This window comes from Oncorhynchus kisutch, linkage group LG8 (genome assembly GCF_002021735.2).
Source record: "Oncorhynchus kisutch isolate 150728-3 linkage group LG8, Okis_V2, whole genome shotgun sequence".
NCBI classification, from domain to species: Eukaryota; Metazoa; Chordata; class Actinopteri; order Salmoniformes; family Salmonidae; genus Oncorhynchus; species Oncorhynchus kisutch.
In genome coordinates, this window is record NC_034181.2 from 68,340,242 (window position 1) to 68,363,056 (window position 22,815).

At 45.0% G+C, this 22,815-nt stretch overlaps 1 protein-coding gene across 1 annotated transcript in view; it reads left to right on the forward strand.

Moving 5' to 3' along the window:
• The window catches only part of LOC116374874 (RNA-binding Raly-like protein), a 71,672-nt gene that overhangs the window by 13,160 nt on the left and 35,697 nt on the right, over positions 1-22,815 (forward strand). Inside the window, exon 2 of the mRNA XM_031831022.1 lies at positions 15,389-15,464. Coding sequence (XP_031686882.1) covers positions 15,389-15,464 — 76 coding nt within the window. The remainder of the gene's footprint in view (positions 1-15,388; positions 15,465-22,815) is intronic.

The window sequence follows — 22,815 nt, forward strand, 5'->3', positions numbered from 1 at the left end:
ATTAACCTGCCCCCCCCCCCCCCCCCCATCTTTCCCTTGTCCCGCATTTGGGTTTTTAAGATTTGGTCACCCTAATTCCAACCGGTTAGAAACATTGCAAACAGAACAAATTCTTATTTTACAATGACGGCCTACCCCGGCTAAACCCTCCCCTAACCCGGACGACGCTTTTTTGTAAGGGTGTATGTAGTGAGAGCTGTTAGAGTAGATCCATTAGAGAAGAGGTGGTATGAATAAATAATCACAGCAGCACCAGCAGGCTCACCAGACAGACCACTGAGACTGGTCCACACCAGGGAGAGACCTACACAGCTAATATCTCTCTGAAGCTCTCAGAGGGCAGAGTGTGCGGTGTCCTTACAGCATACAGTATACATGTATATTACTAGAAAAAGTCATATGGAATGTTGAATGAAGTATGTCTAAGAATGCGGTGAGAGAGGTACGGCCAGGCAGCTTGTATCAGAAACTCAGCCGCTCCAGTGGTTCTGCTCTTTGTGTATGCTGCACTGCCATGCCCCTGAGCCAATGTGTGTGTGTGTGTGCCCATGGCTCCCTGTCTCTTTGTGAGCTGACTGACAGACTAACTGACTGATTGACTGACTGACTAATTGACTGACTGGTTGACTGACTGACTGACTGGTTGACTAACTGACTGACTGACTGACTGACTGACTCACTGACTGATTGATTGACTGACTGATTGATTGACTGACTGATTGACTACGTTCAACACTAGGGTTAATAGCTGGGGCTATTCTATGGAAAAATGGAAGTGTTATTTATTGAATCTCAATTAACATAAATGATTAAAAGAGGAGACAATAGAACAGAGGCACCACGTCGTATTTGGTTGAGACGTTGATCAATGAAATTTCAACCTTTATTTACCCACTAAAAAAGACAGGCTGAAGTTTGTTGAATTACATGTGTTATTACTATGCTTTCAACCATCTAAAGGCTCTAAAGGCTCAACCAAATTCCTGGTTTAGTTATCATCTAAATGTGTTATCACTGCGCTTTCAACCATTTAAAAGCACAACACAGTTCAAATGGGAATATAATGTCAGGTGTTTTGTATTTATACAACAACTTAATGTGTCATCACTGTGCTTCAACTAACAGCACAACCAAATGACCTGAATTGTAGTTGAGATTACATTAAAAGTGCATAGGCCTAGAGCCAGTGATCTGCACAGATTATTTTAGATTATTTTAGAAATTGTGAAGATCTCAACAGACCTGCGAACTTTGCATGCTATCTTGAACATGCACACTTTCTTTGATGACATAAGAAGACATTTATAGTTACAGTAGGCTAACCTGAAAATGTGGCCATCAATGTGTTACTCATGTCCGAAAACCATGAAAATGTCAAAATAATAAACAATTTGTGTGATTTGTTCACACGTGTCTGAAAATCATGTGGTTTATTTTATGTGATTTTTTAATGTGATGTTTTGTAAGGGCAATAAATGCAACTGTCAGGATCGCTGTGATATACCTTTCTAACCTATACTATACTATCGCTCTCTCTCTCTCTCTCTCTCTCTCTCTCTCCCCCTTTCTCTCTCTTTTAACTGTCAGGATTGCTGTGATGTACCTTCTCCACTGTCTTTCTAACCTATACTCTCTCTCTCTTTCTCTCTCCCTCTACTCCCCTTTCTCTCTCTTTCAACTGTCAGGATTGCTGTGATGTACCTTCTCTACTGTCTTTCTAACCTATACTCTCTCTCTCTCTCTCTCTCTCTCCCTCTACTCCCCTTTCTCTCTCTTTCAACTGTCAGGATTGCTGTGATGTACCTTCTCTACTGTCTTTCTAACCTATACTCTCTCTCTCTCTCCCTCTACTCCCCTTTCTCTCTCGTTCAACTGTCTCCCCCCCATCTTTTTCTCCATCCTCTCTCTCCCTCTCACGCCCACTCCCCGTCATGCTGCTTTGTTAGGCCTATTTTTATGACAGTGATGTTGGTGGTTGCTCAGCTTGTGATATCGTCAGTAAGAAACCTGTCAGCAGACTCTGATCTGAGATCAAATGGACCAGGACTCCTGTCAGAGAAAGCAGATGGGAGTGATCCAGGAAGTCAGATCTGAGAACAGCACGATGGTAGAGACTTTGCATTGTGTGTCAGCATGATATGAACAGGCAGGTGGGCTGTGCTTTAACAGTCTCGTTTGACAAACTACCCACTCTGCCACTGCAGAATGCCAGCCTCGTGTGTGTGATAGGCGGTGCCACTTGCCAAAAACACACAGGGCTCCACGCTGTGCAGGATCCCCCACAATTCATCTGTTCCTGGAGCGCACAAAACTGCCAAAATGTCACTCCACTCCACTCCACAGCTCATTGCTCTCGTTACATCATATTTTCCACATCGGGGGCTTGACTCCGGGTTTAAGAGGTCACAGTATTTGCCTGAGTAAAATACTAATAAAAAACAAAGCCTAATTCCAAGTAGGATGTTTTTGCTTATGCATATCTTCCTCTCTTCCAGGTAATGTGATTAAGCTGGCTTTAGATATGAGCATTTACCATAGCTGGTGGTGAGGCAGAGTAGAGGTCGGTGGGAGAGGCAGGAGCCAACAGTCAGTCAGAACACGGCAGTAGGGATTATGGATTTATAATCCTGTGGTTATGATTACAACTCATTTCATGTGACCTTGGTTTTGGTCACACTGACAGACAGTCACTGGCTGCAGCCGCTTGTTTGATGACGCATCTCTGTTTTAGTTTACTGGTTTCGTGGTTGATGGGATTCTATACCGAGTCCTCCACCCTTTCTGGCCTCTTTGTCATCATGTTCACAGACTTCAACACAGAGATTGTGGAGATAAACTCATGAACAAGGGATCATCAGAATCGAGGTCAATGCATTGTTCATTTTGTCAGATTAGGAACTGAATTGGAATTTGTGTGTTTTCCATGTTACATCAATAATGGGGTTGAAAAAGTGGAGTTAGTGTTTCTTACAATAGTTCTTTCCTACCCCTGCTGTTGTACTTTAATCAGAAATTCCATAAGGAATTAAATAGAAAAATATGCATAGAACATCTTGTCGATATGTAACGGCTTTCTTGTGGTGAAGGAGAGTCAGACCAAAATGCAGCGTTGTGATGATTCATGTTGTTTTTATAAAGGAAAACCTATACATGAAAAAACTACCAAAATAATGAAAATGTGAAAACCGAAACAGTCCTATCTGGTGCAAACACAGAGACAGGAACAATCACCCACAAACACACAGTGAAACCCAGGCTACCTAAATATGGTTCCCAATCAGAGACAATGACTAACACCTGCCTCTGATTGAGAACCATATCAGGCCAGACATAGAAATAGACAAACTAGACATGAAACATAGAATGCCCACTCAGCTCACACCCTGACCAACCAAAACATAGAAACATACAAAGCAAACTATGGTCAGGGTGTGACACGATGACTGTTTGTTTTTTACTGTAGACCTGTGTTCATGTTATGAAGTACCATCTCTGTAGGCTTGAAAAATCCTAGGAACTTTGCAAAAATTCACAGTTTTTTTTAGAAATCATGGTTGGAGGATTCCGGAATTTCTGCTTATTCTCTCCTGATTTCAGGAATCTTTCAACCGGAATTTCTGCAAAACCACAGAATTTTGGGGAAATTAGCGTAATTTTGCAACCCTACACGTGTTTGTGTGTCCTTCCCACATCCTGACTCTGGGTTGACTAATCTGCTTAGGGTGCCTGGCCAACTCGTGTGTGCACTGGCTGCACTGTGGTGATGGTCCTATAGCCTCATCCATGTATGTGTATGTGATCACTTTGAGTCCCTTTGAGTCTGTTAGCATCCTCCCTGGTTTTTCCTTAATAGACTCTCAATCTGTGTATGTCCTCTGTACAGGTGGGTCCTCTGTTCACAGACCCCTCAACACAAAATGCTCTTCCACCCCCATAGTGCTAATGCCCCCTCTGGAAGCCTGCCATTTAGACAACAACAACAGAACACATACGTGTCAAAAATGGACACTCTTGTCCTGTTCTATCCCCAGCAGACATTAAAAGCTTTGTGGTAGTGTTTTAGATGTTTTTAGTGTTAAGAGGCATCCTGGAATGTGTTTGGATTGAGATCACAGTGGGAAAGCTAATTGCATTGTATTGCTTTTGTTTCCTTTCATTTCTCCCTGTCATTGTTGTTGTTCCTTGAAACCAATTGAGTTTTATTGTCATATTGCATTTGACTGTGTTACAAGCCATTTATATATAGTACATGTTCTCATCGTAGCATTTGTTATGGAAGGCAAAAATACTCACATCATGTTTGACAAGCACACTTTGCATAACACCATTGTAGGTTGCCATCAGCTGAAAACATTGCAATGTCTGTTCTTACAAAATCAATAAAGATACAGAATATCTGAATAGCTAAATGCAGAGACGGAAGTGAGAAGGCGATCAGGGGCAACTTTTATCTTCAACAGGAAAAGTAAAATAAATCACTGGAGGACGTATTTTAAGAGACATGGTTTTTCTACAGTCAAAATATTACAATAGCCACAAGGCTGTTGACAACCAAAGCAGCCATGACTGCAGTTGTTTAACATAGCAGTCAATCTATTTCCTGTAGTTTTAAAATTATTAAATTTTTGTTTTATGTAATAAAGTTGTATGTAAAAAAGTATTTCTACTTCAAATGAAGCACACTTTGTTAAACTGCAGTGGGCTAAATCAGGCTCACAGTGTTTCTTGGCAAATCTACTTTGAAACAAAAGTATACACCTCACACAGATGGTTATGGTCTTAAAAGAAATAACACACCTGTACTATGTCAGATATACAGTTGAAGTGTATTACATTTTGAGATGCATCCCAATATTAGACTTTATATGCATCACAGAAGACTGAAATATAACAAAACTTTTTGATATAGAAACACCATATTAATTATGGATTTATGAAAAATATTAATAATATTCCACCCATGAAGCCGCTAGAGGGCGATTTGGTCATTTGACTGCAGGAAAGGGAAATAATGTCATTCAAATAAGTTGACTCACCCACATAAGTACACCTAGATGCACATACATTTTAAAGACATCCTCCAGAAATGTAGGAATGTTTACTGTTAAAGTGATATCCCTAGTATAAATACTGTAAAGTGCAGACACTAAAGGGTAAAACATTATTTTTTTAGTAAAATTGTGCTTTTTAGACACAACTGTAAACTTCAAGGAGTAGGGCATTCAATGAGTTGTTCTGATGGGAACCCTTGCTTGAGGAGCAGTAGAAACAAAAGAGGAATGCCCCACCCCACCACTGCAATGTCATGACTTACCTGGACCACCTATTGAGATGTGCATTTTGTTTTGTAAACATTAATGGATGCCAAGGGAAGCCAGGCTTCCCCTAAAAAAAAAAATTATCAAGAAAAAAAGATAGATCTTTCGTCTCTCTGTGTTTCATAATTTTCCTTCAATTCGCAAGAGGCTGAATGTATATCACAGGAGAAAGCGCGCCTATGTCTCTATATGTGTAGGCCATCTATCTGATGCTGTCTGGTCCAAACAAGTATGACATTGTTGCCTTCCGCAGCATTGAAGGCAAGGGAAGCCAGAGAGCGTCTGGCCTCCCCTTGACAAAAATAGTATACAAAATCTGCCAAACCGCATTGAGCTATACTGAGCGAGCTCAACTGTGAATGGTTCTGGCACACCAAAAAAAGTGTCAAGGGAAGCCAGCTTGGATTTGGCTTCCCTCCTATCAAATCCCATTGAAAGTAATTGACAGAAAATAGTTGTGTTTTTTTTATCTTCCAGTGGCTAGCTATCCAGCTAGCTAAATGTTTCTCTTTCTTAAATTAGCCTTGGATGGAGATAGGGATATGGACTTGTGGTTTTCAATAATTCTCCATACTGGCCAATGATTATAATGGTGATTCTGATCCAACCATTAATTCATACATTGTTGTACCCCTGGCCTGAGAGAATGGAAGTTCAACATGTAGCTAGTTGTAGAAGGTTAATGTTAACTAGCTAAAGTTGCCCATGAAAGGAAGTTAGGCTAGTGAGCAAGCATTTTAGCCAGGTAGCCTAGGACAACAAAAAATAAAAGCATGTACAGTCGTGGCCAAAAGTTTTGAGAATGACACAAATATAAATTTTCACAAAGTCTGCTGCCTCAGTTTGCATGATGGCAATTTGCATATACTCCAGAATGTTATGAAGAGTGATCAGATGAATTGCAATTAATTGCAATGTCCCTCTTTGTCATGCAAATTAACTGAATCTCAAAAAAACATTTCCACTGCATTTCAGCCCTGCCACAAAAGGACCAGCTGACATCATGTCAGTGATTCTCTCGTTAACACAGGTGTGAGTGTTGACGAGGCTGGAGATCACTCTGTCATGCTGATTGAGTTTGAATAACAAACTGGAAGCTTCCAAAGGAGGGTGGTGCTTGGAATCATTGTTCTTCCTCTGTCAACCAAGGTTGCCTGCAAGGAAACACGTGCCATCATCACTGCTTTGCACAAAAAGGGATTCACAGGCAAGGATATTGCTGCCAGTAAGATTGCACCTAAATCAACCATTTATCGGATCATGAAGAACTTCAAGGAGAGTGGTTCAATTGTTGTGAAGAAGGCTTCAGGGCGCCCAAGAAAGTCCAGCAAGTGCTAGGACCATCTCCTAAAGTTGATTCAGCTGCGGGATCGGGGCACCACCAGTACAGAGCTTGCTCAGGAATGGCAGCAGGCAGGTGTGAGTGTATCTGCACGCATAGTGTGGCGAAGACTTTTGGAGGATGGCCTGGTGTCAAGAAGGGCAGCAAAGAAGCCACTTCTCTCAAGGAAAAACATCAGGGACAGACTGATATTCTGAAAAAGGTACAGGGATTGGACTGCTGAGGACTGGGGTAAAGTCATTTTCTCTGATTAATCCCCTTTCCGATTGTTTGGGGCATCCGGAAAAAAGCTTGTCCGGAGAAGACAAGGTGAGCGCTACCATCAGTCCTGTGTCATGCCAACAGTAAAGCATCCTGAGACCATTCATGTGTGGGGTCACTTCTCAGCCAAGGGAGTGGACTCACTCACAATTTTGCCTAAGAACACAGCCATGAATAAAGAATGGTACCAACACATCCTCCGAGAGCAACTTCTCCCAACCATCCAGGAACAGTTTGGTGACGAACAATGCCTTTTCCAGCATGATGGAGCACCTTGCCATAAGGTAAAAGTGATAACTAAGTGGCTCGGGGTACAAAACATCAATATTTTGGGTCCATGGCCAGGAAACTCTCCAGACCTTAATCTCATTGAGAACATGTGGTCAATCCTCAAGAGGCGGGTGGACAAGCACAAACCCACAAATTCTGACAAACTCCAAGCATTGATTATGCAAGAATGGGCTGCCATCAGTCAGGATGTGGCACAGAAGTTAATTGACAGGATGCCAGGGCGGATTGCAGAGGTCTTGAAAAAGAAGGGTCAACACTGCAAATATTGACTCTTTGCACCAACTTCATGTAATTGTCAATAAAAGCCTTTGACACTTATGAAATACTTGTAATTATACTTCAGTATTCCATAGTAACATCTGACAAAAATATCTGAAGACACTGAAGCAGCAAACACTGTGAAAATTAATATTTGTGTCATTCTCAAAACCTTTGGCCATGACTGTACTGTATGACAGTCATAGACCATTCCTTCAACATGAAAGAGAGGAGGATGCCATTGGCGTTTCTCTACAAGTAGGGTGAGTCAACATGTTTCTCTACTTGCACGGATGCTCAATCACACAAACACACATGCACAGAAATCAGAACCATGGACAGCCACATCATATTGGACCAAATTATTTTTGGTATCTTTTTGTTGTCACTGTATTAGGCTAAGCATACTGTAGGTGATTTGATTATGTTGAAATGTTGAAGTTGAAATAGTGCAGGAATAGGGGAGGCAGCTTCTGTTTTCCTTGCGGCTTGCAGTAACTCTCTGTGGTTCTAAATCAATAGTTATTTAGTGGTCCGAAAATGTGGGAAACATTAACTTGCTTGACCATGCTGTAGATCATGTAACTGTCTGTTACTGTACATGCAATATGCTTTGTGGACTTCACTTGTCTTCTTATTGTCTCGGCCTTTAGGCCTATATATCACAGTCGCAAGGCATATGAATTAACAGGTTATGGGGGGGCGTGGCTTCCCTAGTTATTTTACCCAGACACCACTACTGTTTGTAAATCAGGTGATAAATGAGGTGAAAAGCTGACTGGAGTGCCACTTTAAAACATGGTTTTGTTTGTTTGGGCTAATAGCTACGGTTTCTATCTGAGCACATGGCACGTGGTAATTGTCTGCAATTCACACCTCCCGTGTAGATGCCGATTATTAGCACAACACTCCCCCAAACATTTATTTGTTCAATTTGAAGCCTTTTCCACTTCAGTCGGCAGTGTCCTTTTTTTTGTGGACAACTGTAACACTTTTGTTTAACCCAGCGTGAACTGGCAGGAATTCATCATTTGTTGATGCAATTTACCGACTTGGCAGCAGAACGCGCCCAGATAGTGCTCCCACTGATTGGCAGCTCCTGATGAGTGACAGTTGGTCTCGCTCGGAGGGAGGCGCATGCAGTGTGGTCTGCTGTATATGGCTCAGGAGTGGGGAGGACTTTTGGTATCTCAATTCAGATCCCCCCCCCCCTAATTGCTCTCTGGACTAATCAGATCAGCTCTGAAAAAGATCTGATATGAGAAGATCTGATGTGATTGGTCAAAAGACCAACCCCCAAAAATATCAGAACTGGGCTGCCTATGTAAGCACAGCCTTTTTGGTATTTTTGAGATGGCTGAGGAGTGGGTAAGATGGTTTGGTTGTCTGTAGATTGCTCAGGGGCGGGGAATATGGTTTGGTAATCTGTTAATGGTTCAGGAGCTGGGAATATAATAATATATGCCATTTTAGCAGACACTTTTATCCAAAGCGACTTACAGTTATGCGTGTATTTACCCAGTTCAGAGCCTGTCTCATTCCCCCAGCTCAGAGCCTGTCTCATTCCCCCAGCTCAGAGCCTGTCTCATTCCCCCAGCTCAGAGCCTGTCTCATTCCCCCAGCTCAGAGCCTGTCTCATTCCCCCAGCTCAGAGCCTGTCTCATTCACCCAGTTCAGAGCCTGTCTCATTCACCCAGTTCAGAGCCTGTCTCATTCCCCCAGCTCAGAGCCTGTCTCATTCCCCCATCTCAGAGCCTGTCTCATTCCCCCAGCTCAGAGCCTGTCTCATTCCCCCAGTTCAGAGCCTGTCTCATTTACCCAGTTCAGAGCCTGTCTCATTCACCCAGCTCAGAGCCTGTCTCATTCCCCAAGCTCAGAGCCTGTCTCATTCACCCAGTTCAGAGCCTGTCTCATTCACCCAGTTCAGAGCCTGTCTCATTCACCCAGTTCAGAGCATGTCTCATTCCCCAAGCTCAGAGCCTGTCTCATTCACCCAGCTCAGAGCCTGTCTCATTCCCCCAGCTCAGAGCCTGTCTCATTCCCCCAGCTCAGAGCCTGTCTCATTCCCCCAGCTCAGAGCCTGTCTCATTCACCCAGTTCAGAGCCTGTCTCATTCACCCAGTTCAGAGCCTGTCTCATTCCCCCAGCTCAGAGCCTGTCTCATTCCCCCATCTCAGAGCCTGTCTCATTCCCCCAGCTCAGAGCCTGTCTCATTCCCCCAGCTCAGAGCCTGTCTCTTTCCCCCAGCTCAGAGCCTGTCTCATTCCCCCAGTTCAGAGCCTGTCTCATTTACCCAGTTCAGAGCCTGTCTCATTCACCCAGCTCAGAGCCTGTCTCATTCCCCAAGCTCAGAGCCTGTCTCATTCACCCAGTTCAGAGCCTGTCTCATTCACCCAGTTCAGAGCCTGTCTCATTCACCCAGTTCAGAGCATGTCTCATTCCCCAAGCTCAGAGCCTGTCTCATTCACCCAGCTCAGAGCCTGTCTCATTCCCCCAGCTCAGAGCCTGTCTCATTCCCCCAGTTCAGAGCCTGTCTCATTCCCCCAGTTCAGAGCATGTCTCGTTCCCCCAGCTCAGAGCCTGTCTCATTAAACCCAGCTCAGAGCCTGTCTCGTTCCCCCAGCTCAGAGCCTGTCTCATTCCCCCAGTTCAGAGCCTGTCTCATTCCCCCAGTTCAGAGCCTGTCTCATTCCCCCAGCTCAGAGCCTGTCTCATTCCCCCAGCTCAGAGCCTGTCTCATTCCCCAAGCTCAGAGCCTGTCTCATTCCCCAAGCTCAGAGCCTGTCTCATTCACCCAGTTCAGAGCCTGTCTCATTCACCCAGTTCAGAGCCTGTCTCATTCACCCAGTTCAGAGCATGTCTCATTCACCCAGTTCAGAGCCTGTCTCATTCACCCAGTTCAGAGCCTGTCTCATTCACCCAGTTCAGAGCCTGTCTCATTCACCCAGCTCAGAGCCTGTCTCATTCCCCCAGTTCAGAGCCTGTCTCATTCACCCAGCTCAGAGCCTGTCTCATTCACCCAGCTCAGAGCCTGTCTCATTCCCCCAGCTCAGAGCCTGTCTCATTCACCCATCTCAGAGACATGAAGATCTTCTCCTCTTCTTCCCCATTCTGACTATTCTAGGTTTAACTATACGGAACCATGTGGCTTGGGAGCAGTCTTGCCCACTTAAAATGAGAACATTGAAATGATCAAAAACTATACAGGAGTTTTCTGTAGTGCAGAGTTATGGCGAGATGAGACACTGAGAGTTGCAAGATGTGAAATTGAATGAAAATGTAGCAACATACTGCTGGTTATTTGAACTTATACAACCAGGTTCATGAGAGTGATAGGTTTCCTCTAGGCGCCATGTTGGTCTACTGTACTTCAAACCACCCACTCACCACTGGTCAGGTTGCTTACGAGTCGAAAAGTATCTCAAACAGCCAAACATTGCCTGCATCCGTAATGGGTCAGCGGTCAAACGACCTCCACTCATCACTGTAAAACGCTCCCTGAAACACTTCAGCGAGCGGGCCTTTCTAATCGACCTGGCCGGGGTATCCTGGAAGGATATTGATCTCATCCCGTCAGTAGAGGATGCCTGGATATTTTTTTTAAATGCCTTCCTAACCATCTTAAATAAACATGCCCCATTCAAGAAATTTAGAACCAGGAACAGATATAGCCCTTGGTTCTCCCCAGACCTGACTGCCCTTAACCAACACAAAAACATCCTATGGCGTTCTGCATTAGCATCGAACAGCCCCCGTGATATGCAGCTGTTCAGGGAAGCTAGAAACCATTATACACAGGCAGTTAGAAAAGCCAAGGCTAGCCTTTTCAAGCAGAAATTTGCTTCCTGCAACACAAACTCAAAAAAGTTCTGGGACACTGTAAAGTCCATGGAGAATAAGAACACCTCCTCCCAGCTGCCCACTGCACTGAAGATAGGAAACACTGTCACCACTGATAAATCCACCATAATTGAGAATTTCAATAAGCATTTTTCTACGGCTGGCCATGCTTTCCACCTGGCTACTCCTACCCCGGTCAACAGCACTGCACCCCCAACAGCAACTCGCCCAAGCCTTCCCCATTTCTCCTTCTCCCAAATCCATTCAGCTGATGTTCTGAAAGAGCTGCAAAATCTGGACCCCTACAAATCAGCCGGGCTAGACAATCTGGACCCTTTCTTTCAAAAATTATCTGCCGAAATTGTTGCCACCCCTATTACTAGCCTGTTCAACCTCTCTTTCGTGTCGTCTGAGATTCCCAAAGATTGGAAAGCAGCTGCGGTCATCCCCCTCTTCAAAGGGGGGGACACTCTTGACCCAAACTGCTACAGACCTATATCTATCCTACCATGCCTTTCTAAGGTCTTCGAAAGCCAAGTCAACAAACAGATTACCGACCATTTCGAATCTCACCATACCTTCTCTGCTATGCAATCTGGTTTCAGAGCTGGTCATGGGTGCACCTCAGCCACGCTCAAGGTCCTAAACGATATCTTAACCGCCATCGATAAGAAACAATACTGTGCAGCCGTATTCATTGATCTGGCCAGGGCTTTCGACTCTGTCAATCACCACATCCTCATCGGCAGACTCGACAGCCTTGGTTTCTCAAATGATTGCCTCGCCTGGTTCACCAACTACTTCTCTGATAGAGTTCAGTGTGTCAAATCGGAGGGTCTGCTGTCCGGACCTCTGGCAGTCTCTATGGGGGTGCCACAGGGTTCAATTCTTGGACCGACTCTCTTCTCTGTATACATCAATGAGGTCGCTCTTGCTGCTGGTGAGTCTCTGATCCACCTCTACGCAGACGACACCATTCTGTATACTTCCGGCCCTTCTTTGGACACTGTGTTAACAACCCTCCAGGCAAGCTTCAATGCCATACAACTCTCCTTCCGTGGCCTCCAATTGCTCTTAAATACAAGTAAAACTAAATGCATGCTCTTCAACCGATCGCTACCTGCACCTATCCGCCTGTCCAACATCACTACTCTGGACGGCTCTGACTTAGAATACGTGGACAACTACAAATACTTAGGTGTCTGGTTAGACTGTAAACTCTCCTTCCAGACCCATATCAAACATCTCCAATCCAAAGTTAAATCTAGAATTGGCTTCCTATTTCGCAACAAAGCATCCTTCACTCATGCTGCCAAACATACCCTTGTAAAACTGACCATCCTACCAATCCTCGACTTTGGCGATGTCATTTACAAAATAGCCTCCAATACCCTACTCAACAAATTGGATGCAGTCTATCACAGTGCAATCCGTTTTGTCACCAAAGCCCCATATACTACCCACCACTGCGACCTGTATGCTCTCGTTGGCTGGCCCTCACTTCATACTCGTCGCCAAACCCACTGGCTCCATGTCATCTACAAGACCCTGCTAGGTAAAGTACCCCCTTATCTCAGCTCGCTGGTCACCATAGCATCTCCCACCTGTAGCACACGCTCCAGCAGGTATATCTCTCTAGTCACCCCCAAAACCAATTCTTTCTTTGGCCGCCTCTCCTTCCAGTTCTCTGCTGCCAATGACTGGAATGAACTACAAAAATCTCTGAAACTGGAAACACTTATCTCCCTCACTAGCTTTAAACACCAACTGTCAGAGCAGCTCACAGATTACTGCACCTGTACATAGCCCACCTATAATTTAGCCCAAACAACTACCTCTTTCCCAACTGTATTTAATTAATTTATTAATTTTACTCCTTTGCACCCCATTATTTTTATTTCTACTTTGCACATTCTTCCATTGCAAAACTACCACTCCAGTGTTTTACTTGCTATATTGTATTTACTTTGCCACCATGGCCTTTTTTGCCTTTACCTCCCTTCTCACCTCATTTGCTCACATTGTATATAGACTTGTTTATACTGTATTATTGACTGTATGTTTGTTTTACTCCATGTGTAACTCTGTGTCATTGTATCTGTCGAACTGCTTTGCTTTATCTTGGCCAGGTCGCAATTGTAAATGAGAACTTGTTCTCAACTTGCCTACCTGGTTAAATAAAGGTAAAATAAATAAATTAAAAAAAGAACACATCAACAGCCAAGTCAAAATTATTGGTACGCTAATCATGTTCTGTCCCCTGCAGACATTGAAAGCTTTGTAGTTGTATTTTTTAGCGTTGAGAGGCATCCTGCTTTGTGTTCCAATGGAGAAGGCAGTAGGGAAATCGAATTGCCATCCCTCTCTCCTGAGGCTGGTCCCCTGTAGAGCAGGATGCGTGGGCTCTGTCTGTCTGTCTGTCTGTCTGTCTGTCTGTCTGTCTGTCTGTCTGTCTGTCTGTCTGTAACGACTTTATCGTGTAATCGATTAGCTCAGTAAACAAAACATGAGGTACACTATTCCCACAGCCTTGTTCCCACAGTCACTACTGAAGCCTGTGGGGTTAATGTTATAGTGATGCATCTCAATGCTACTAATGGCTTATTCTGACTTAGTTTTGATAGGGTATAGCTGTGGGCTTGGGGGGTGGTTTCAAATGCTCTTCTAAATGTATCTTCAGAAGACATGAAATAGTTAGAAATGTCGTTCACCAAGGCATATTCCTACCAGCAGTGTGTATACTTTACTTGTTTGTGCATACTGTATCTGTCTGTAGGTGGTTGTTGACCCATGTGTGCCACTGGATGTGGACAGGAGGCAGTGGACAGCGGGGTGCCTTGTCAAAATTCTGCAGACTGAGAGCCCATACATTTCCCTGTGACAGACGGAGGGCAATTAGGCAACACAGCTCCGTTTATCAGACATGCTGTCACTGTGGGAGGCGAGGCCGGCCCTGGGCCTGAGCTCCAGAGTACTGCCACTTTGCCAGCCTGACCCACCCTGCCAACCCCACCAGGGAGAGCCCGATCCGGGCCATGAAGGTGGAGGAGACCTAGGTCACACCCAGACCCTGGAGGACAGGCAAATAGGCTTGGTCAGGATATAAAAAGGGGAGGGCAAACCTACACAAATGCGCACACACACACACACACACACACCATATGTTTCACTATCCTTGTGGGGACCTAAAATGTATTTTCATTTAAAATCCTAACCCTAAACCTTACCCCAAACCTAACCCTAACTACTAACCATAAATCTAACCCCTAACCATTATTCTAACCCTAATTGTAATCCTAACACTAAATCTAAAATAGCCTTTGTCCTCATGGGGACCTGGGAATTTTCCTTGTTTTACCATCCTTGTGGGTACTTTTGGGGTTTTCCAGTACCCACAATGATAATAATACAAGCCCACCACACACACAAAGATGCACTTCCCCATCACATCTCTCTCTCTGCAGCCAGCTCAGTCATGCTTTAGTCCCCTCTCCCATCTGTCCATATTAGAATGGCCTCTCTTCTCTTCCCTCTTCTCTGAACCACCATCCCCTCTCACACGCCATAGAGGGAGAGCTGCTCTGGCATGTGCAATAATCAAGATGGCTCCTGTATAATTGAGCCACGGGGATGGTGTGTTTGTGTGAGTGTGTATTTGTTTGTTTGTTTGTGTGTGTGTGTGTGTGTGTGTGCATGCGTGCGTGCGTGCGTGCGTGCGCAAATATGTGTGCAAGTCGGAATGACCAGTGCCATGTGTCTCAACGCCAGTGAGCTAATGTGCTGTGACAAGAGTCTCTTGATGTACAGACATGTTTGTTTCTGATGCTAAGTTGGTGCCAACAGAGACACAGTTAGTGTCAGTGTGTAGATAGACGGCATCGGTGCCAGTCTGTTTCTGCCAACCACTGTCGTTTTCATGCCACATGAAGACAACAACCAAGTCAATTGCTAGAGTAAAAACAGAAAAGATATGGTTGGTTAAAGCAGAAACAGCCTGGTATTCGTAGTGCTGGTGCGAGTTATGCCATACTGTGCCATGCCTTTTCACACCTGACTATGGTTGTGTTGTTCTTTACAGACATTAGCATGAGTGGAGAGCTGAAGTCCAGCCGTTCCAAGACCGGCAGCAAGAGACCCAGCAGCAATCCATACGGGTGAGTCTCATATCAGTTTATACACGTTCACATCACTTTAGACTGCCAACCTGCGTGTCACACACACACTCTTCTCTCTGTTATGTGTGCCCTACACCAGCACCCCTGTTGCTGTGGTAAATATCCCAGCTGGTGATTGGTTGTGGGTAAAGCATTAAGGTTGCTGCTGGGTGTGTTTGCCCCTGTTGAAAAATGGGGATAAACCAGAGACACACACACACACACATATTTGCCAATGCAATATCTGTTATCCTATATAATCATTTATACCACTCGTTTCTGATTGGCTTGAAGGATATTTTAGAGCGTGCATTATTTCCCTATAAGGCACGTTATATTTGCACGGTAGAATTAAATGGCTTTAGTTCATTCTTACATGTTCTATGTTTGAAAGCAAAAGTCGCTTTGAATACATTATTGGCATTGTTGATTTCGATTTTCCCAATAGCAAGCTAGGACTGATGGTTTAGTTGTAGCAGAATTTGGGGTGAGCTGTTGTTTACTTCTCAAGGAACATTTTCTGTTTTGAACTGTGATGTTATGCCTTGCGTAGCCTCCTGTTATGTCGACACCCTAACACAAGGCCATTGTGTTCTGGAACTGTTGCTCTTAGAAAAGATCTGTTAGGTAAACAGTATGATTGTATTATGACCTCCTATTAAGAGACATGTAGCCATTTATTCTTTGAGTTGTTCCCTGTGGAATCAGAGATGGATCTCCCATGCAGCTGCTTGATTGAAGATTTTTCTATTATACAATTAAATAGTCTCTACCTTAATCTTTGGATCAAATTTTCCACAAAAGTTTAGTTAGATAAACTAGCAAGTCTGTTTGTTTGGTTACCAAGGCAACTACTGTAGCTATCTAGTAAACTTGCTACCTACTGCAGTGGAGATTGAACACATTTCTACCTGCAAATGAACACATTTTTTAGCAGCAAATGTGTTAAATTATAGTCATGGTATAAAAGAGATAATCAAAGAGGGGCTATGCGTTCTCTGGAAAAGCATGCAACTCTGTGGAAGGTCAGTTCCACTCCGCTAACATGTTGTGGAGCACACCTTCTATCTGGGCTGTCTTAAATCAATCTGTTGATGAAGTGCATGCATGTGATTGGATCTGATTATGGTTAACTGTTAGCCATTGGATAGGCAGCGCTGCAGCTACACTAGAGTTACTGTGCTGAGATAGCTGGAGGAATATATGTCATATCAGGACAGCAATAGTATACAGTCATGTATACAGTCATGGTCAAATACTGAATATTGCCACCCTTCACAATAGAGTGAAATGAAGCAGGATGTTCTGTTTTCTCTTTTTAAAACTGTCTGGATACTATGGTGATGCCAGTATTCCCTGTCCATCCCAGGGAGCTCCAGGGATCCCCCCCAAGGATGGAAATCACCCTGGTGTATCGTTTGTGGTTATAGCAGGAATGTTCCGCCCACACCCTGCCCTTCAGGTGCCTTTAATCTGCATCACACCTCCCTCTTTCTGCACTCTACCACACCCTCTCTGTCTGACCAGCCCTGTCCCCTAACCGCTAACACTAGATTCAAGTCCACATCCCAGTTCAACCCTAGCCTCAACCACAACTCTAACCGTAACCGTAGCTTCTTGTCCAACTCCCCGTGCAACCTTAACCCTCAACCAAAACCCTTACCCTAGCTTCATGTCCACATCCTGGATTCAACCCTAACCATAGCCTCAATCACAACCCTAACCCTCAACCCGCTGTCCTCTCATACCAAAGGAGCCCCTTTTCTTCCCATGCCCACCCCCTCCCACACTACCCCAGTCCCCTCCCCCCTGCACATGTCACCCTCACCTCTCTCCAACAGAGTGGTCTCCATTGATATGGACAAGACATGTAACACACCTGGGATAACAGGCATAGACATGGCTTTGAACACAGCAAAGGCACACTTCAGTGATGGAATGTAGAAGAGAGTAAGATAGCAGAGAGACACCTGACATTCAGGCAGGCAGCATTCCCACCATGACACAGCTCATACATGTAGTCCAGTGTGACACTTCAAATAGAATGGACATCAAACACCTAGCAACACACCTGGTCACACACATCACATCATATTATAGCCTCTCTCTTTCTCTCTCTCTCTCTCTTTTAATTAAATTCAAGGGCTGTATTGGCAAAGCAATGGCTCTCTGTCTCGCTCTCTCTTGCTCTCCCTCGCTCTCTCTCATCTGTCTCACTGAAGACATTGCTCTTGAATGACCCTGACAGTGGATGGGTTTTGTCATCGTTTGTTTCCTCCAGGACTGCAGGCGGTGACAGGGGCTATGTGGCTCTGCGTGGCCCAGCTGTGGGATGAGGGATGGGGGCACAGTTTCACACTGTTTGAGGCAGAGATACAGCTGCCATTGCCCGTTCGCACCAGTGCACTGCTACAAAAGCTCACTGTACTGTTTGTCCTGTACACAGAGACTCAGGTGCTATGAAAGGCCAACAGTCTCTCTCTCTACACACATACGCTTGCACACACACACACACACACACACACACACACACACACACACACACACACACACACACACACACACACACACACACACACACACACACACACACACACACACCCACACCCACACCCACACACACACACATTCCCATGGCACACAGAGCTGGAAGTTTGAGGCAGCGCAGGGAGCATGTAAGCAGTAAATTATTGTATGAGCAAACAGCTCTTCTCTCTAATTGTGCTTTTATGGAACAGCAGATGATTTAGTTAATGAGTTTATAAAGGTTGAGGAATGTGGGCAGTATAATAAGACATCTCTGTAGTTCAGAGCCTTGAATCACTAGGATGAAACAACTGCCCAGGGGAGTGAAGACGAACTACACTCCAAATGTGTCCTTGTTTTTTGCATAGAGCCACAAATGTTGCTTATTACCTCTCCCTACTGGGAATTCACAAAATGAACATTTTCCATTTGCAATTCTAACATGTTCCATGGCATGTAACATGACTTGATAACTTGTTTCCAATACATTTGTAACGTCTTTAGGAACCACAAATGCTCCAAACTATAGCTTCTCATGTGTTTGGGAAAGCAAAGACATGTAGAATCAATTTGCATTACAATCACATTTGTTATTATGTAATTATTGTATATGCTATGAGTTTTAACATGGACATTTACAGTAATAATTCCCTGCCTTTTCATCTGAGCCCATAGGGAGTCACTGCAACTCTAAACCCTCAACACTCATCAGCACTCTTCTGTGGCCATGTAAGCATTCACTTATAAATATGAAGGTCCAGCTTGGACCCTGGAATTACACCGGCCATTACTGTCTGCTCCATTTTCCCTCAGTGGGGAGAATGAGATGAGGCAGGAGAGGAGGGTCTGACTGAATGCAGTGTGTGCTAGGCATCTGGTCATATATATTTTCACTCTGCTCTCTCTCTATGCGTTCCATTCCTCTAATGGGGCATCATCTGTGTTCATTACTAGGGGGGCTGGCCTTTGGATGGGGGGGGGGGGGTAATAATAGATCAGACCCATCTTTCACAGGCTCGGAAAGGGGAAGGGGGTCAGGGGGGTGGGCGCAAGGAGGGCATAGGGGCAGCTGCTGGGGCCGATGGCCCACTAAAATACTACACCGCCCTATTAGACTGGCTTGTTAGGGCCAGAGCTCTCTGGGAGGGCAGGGAGGGGGCACAGGGTAGGAAGGTGCCATGGGGGATTAGCGAGTGTGTTATTTGGGGATGGGGGGTGGCCAAAAAAGGGAAGTAGAGGGGGCAGAGGAGGGTAGGCATGTGGTGGGTATAATATAATATAATATCTAGTGTGATATTAGGGAGGTGAGGGTGGTCACTCCCGGGATGAGAGAGAATAAAACCTTTAGTGTAATGAGGTGTCACATAGCGCTGGGTCCTGTTACTGTTCAGCCCAGGCCTGGTGTCCAGGTTACAGTCTGATTAATAGAGTGGTGACAGGTTCTTATAGAGGCACCCAGGTGTGGAGGCTCCATTTCCCTGCAGGGACTCTGGCTGCATGGGCAACCCAGCCAAGGGCACACGCACTGGGCTACGGCTCATGACATCAGCCCCATTCCCTGGTGGTCCACAAGCCAGGGGTGTAAGGTTAATCTCTGGGATTTGTTGTCTCACTTCTCTCCCTGTGTTTGTCTAGATTATGTATGGTCCTGACTGCTAACAGGGTCAGGTTAATGGGTAAATGAGGGATCTCTGAGATCAGACAAGTGAACCATAGCAGGTGGCCCAAACATTGTACACTACACTGCTCGGACACTTGTCTTCCTCCTCCTCTGTTCCATAGATGCAGCCTTCCTACTGTAATGTTCCACATCCTTAGACTGACTGTTGTCTACAGTAACAGTCCCATTCAGTTTTGTGGGTACCAGATGTGGTAAGGAGATAAGGTCAGATAGAGGGTCTAGTTAGAGATACGGTCAGGGTCTAGTTAGAGATAAGGTCAGGGTCTAGATAGAGATAAGGTCAGGGTCTAGTTAGAGATAAGGTCAGGGTCTAGTTAGAGATAAGGTCAGGGTCAAGTTAGAGATAAGGTCAGGGTCTAGATAGAGATAAGGTCACGGTCAAGTTAGAGATAAGGTCAGGGTCTAGTTAGAGATAAGGTCAGGGTCTAGTTAGAGATAAGGTCAGGGTCTAGTTAGAGATAAGGTGAGGGTCTAGATAGAGATAAGGTGAGGGTCTAGATAGAGATAAGGTGAGGGTCTAGATAGAGATAAGGTCAGGGTCTAGATAGAGATAAGGTCAGGGTCAAGTTAGAGATAAGGTCAGGGTCTAGTTAGAGATACGGTCAGGGTCTAGTTAGAGATAAGGTCAGGGTCTAGTTAGAGATAAGGTCAGGGTCTAGATAGAGATAAGGTCAGGGTCTAGTTAGAGATAAGGTCATGGTCTAGATAGAGATAAGGTCAGGATGTAGATAGAGATAAGGTCAGGATGTAGATAGAGATAAGGTCAGGGTCAAGTTAGAGATAAGGTCAGGGTCTAGATAGAGATAAGGTCAGGATGTAGATAGAGATAAGGTCAGGGTCAAGTTAGAGATAAGGTCAGGGTCTAGTTAGAGATAAGGTCAGGGTCTAGTTAGAGATAAGGTGAGGGTCTAGTTAGAGATAAGGTCAGGGTCTAGTTAGAAATAAGGTCAGGGTCTAGATAGAGATAAGGTCAGGATCTAGTTAGAGATAAGGTCATGGTCTAGATAGAGATAAGGTCAGGATGTAGATATAGATAAGATGTGGGTCTAGTTAGAGATAAGGTCAGGGTCTAGATAGAGATAAGGTCAGGGTCGAGATAGAGATACGGTCAGGGTCTAGTTAGAGATAAGGTCAGGGTCTAGATAGAGATAGGGTCAGGATGTAGATAGTGATAAGGTCAGGGTCTAGTTAGAGATACGGTCAGGGTCTAGTTAGAGATAAGGTCAGGGTCTAGATAGAGATAAGGTCAGGGTCTAGATAGAGATAAGGTCAGGGTCTAGATAGAGATAAGGTCAGGGTCTATATAGTGATCAGGTCAGGGTCTATATAGTGCTCAGGTCAGGGTCTAGATAGAGATACGGTCAGGGTCTAGTTAGAGATAAGGCCAGGGTCTAGATAGAGATAGGGTCAGGATGTAGATAGTGATAAGGTGAGGGTCTAGATAGTGATAAGGTCAGGGTCTATATAGTGCTCAGGTCAGGGTCTAGATAGAGATACGGTCAGGGTCTAGTTAGAGATAGAGGAAGGAGGTTTCCATATGGTAATAACACTGGCCACTGGGCCAGAGAGTAGAGGCAGAGAGAGGGAATTAGAGGAACGGATGGGGTGAATGGATGGTGGGGTGGTAGGATGCAGAGATGGATGGGATGTATTGGTGGAAAGGATGGAGGAGTGGATATGGGGTGAAGGGAAGGAGGGATAAAGGGATGGAGATGGGTCTGTCCTGGGCCTGATGACTTAAGATAAGTTCAGAATGCAGTTGGGGTGACAGGCTAGGAGGTTGGCTGACCATGGTCACTTGGCTGGAGAGAATGGAACTGGCCTAAGCTATGTGTGTGTGTTTCCTTGTGCGTGTGTTTGTGAGGCCAGGGGGGTATCCATTCGTATTCTCTGTGGTCTGTGTGTGTGTACATTACCAATCCAGATGAGTTATCTGTGGTGGCCTGAGGCTTATCACTCCACAGGAGCTGGCCCTGAGCTAATGGAGTCATTCCTACCCCTACTGCTCCTCAGTCTGCCTGACACACTCATACACACCCCGGAAGAGGGAGAGGGGGAGAGGAGAGAGAGAGAGAGAGAGAGAGAGAGAGAGAGAGAGAAGAGCAATGTAGGAAATGGGGAGAGTGATAGAGGATGAGAAAAAGATAGATCAGAAGGGAGGGAGAGAGGGATGAGGAGAAAGGGGGGAGTGTGACGGGAGGTAAAGAAAGCAAGTAAGGGAGAGAGAGAGAGAGATAGAGAGAGAGAGGTGTGTGCCGTTTGCCCCCTGGCGTGAACAATCCATCTCAAATTGATCTCCCAGCTCGGCCCAGCAGGGCATTCCGAATCAATCTCAAATTGATCTCTGTGCCAGAGGTCTGGAAAACTGTCAGCGGAGCTTATCAGAAATATAGTGGTGCTGGGAGGATCTGACAGAGAAACTTATCACACTGCACAATGGGAAATGGGCTCTGAAGCCCCCAGGGCGGCAAGGGGACCCAACCAGCTCCCTGCTACACACACACTACACTGCATGCACACACACACACACACTTAAGTCAACGCGAGCACACACACACATGATACACGTTGCTAAATGTTTCTCCATACATACAGATGTATATCTTGGCCCCAAATACAAACACAAACACACACACAAACACACAGTACACTACACACTATAACCCAAAAACGCACACACCCAGGCGAAACAGACATAGAATCTCTCTCACGCACACTCCCTTTCCAACTCCACAAACCAACAGGCACATACACAACCCTGTCATCTGTACCCAACCAAAGACTACTTCCTGACAAGTTAGCAGGAGCGCTACATATGGATTTATGATGAGTCAGACAGGTGTGATTTGAGACCTGCGGGCCTTAGTGTTGCTCTGAGAGAGGCCCCGGGTGCTTCTATTGTAGTATAACATGGAATATCAAGGGAAGGCATTGCACATTAAAGCCTGAAGATGAATACGTTCATACATCTCTCATTCATCGTTATGTCAAGGACAAGAAAAGGAGAGAAAAGACAGTCTAACCTTCCTGGGTTATAACAGCTTCGGGAGACTACTTCTGCTCCTGTTTGAACACTGTCGCAACAGCACCAGAGGAGGCTGGAGGAGCTAGAGGAGGAGGAGGAGCTAGAGCTTGTTTTGTCTT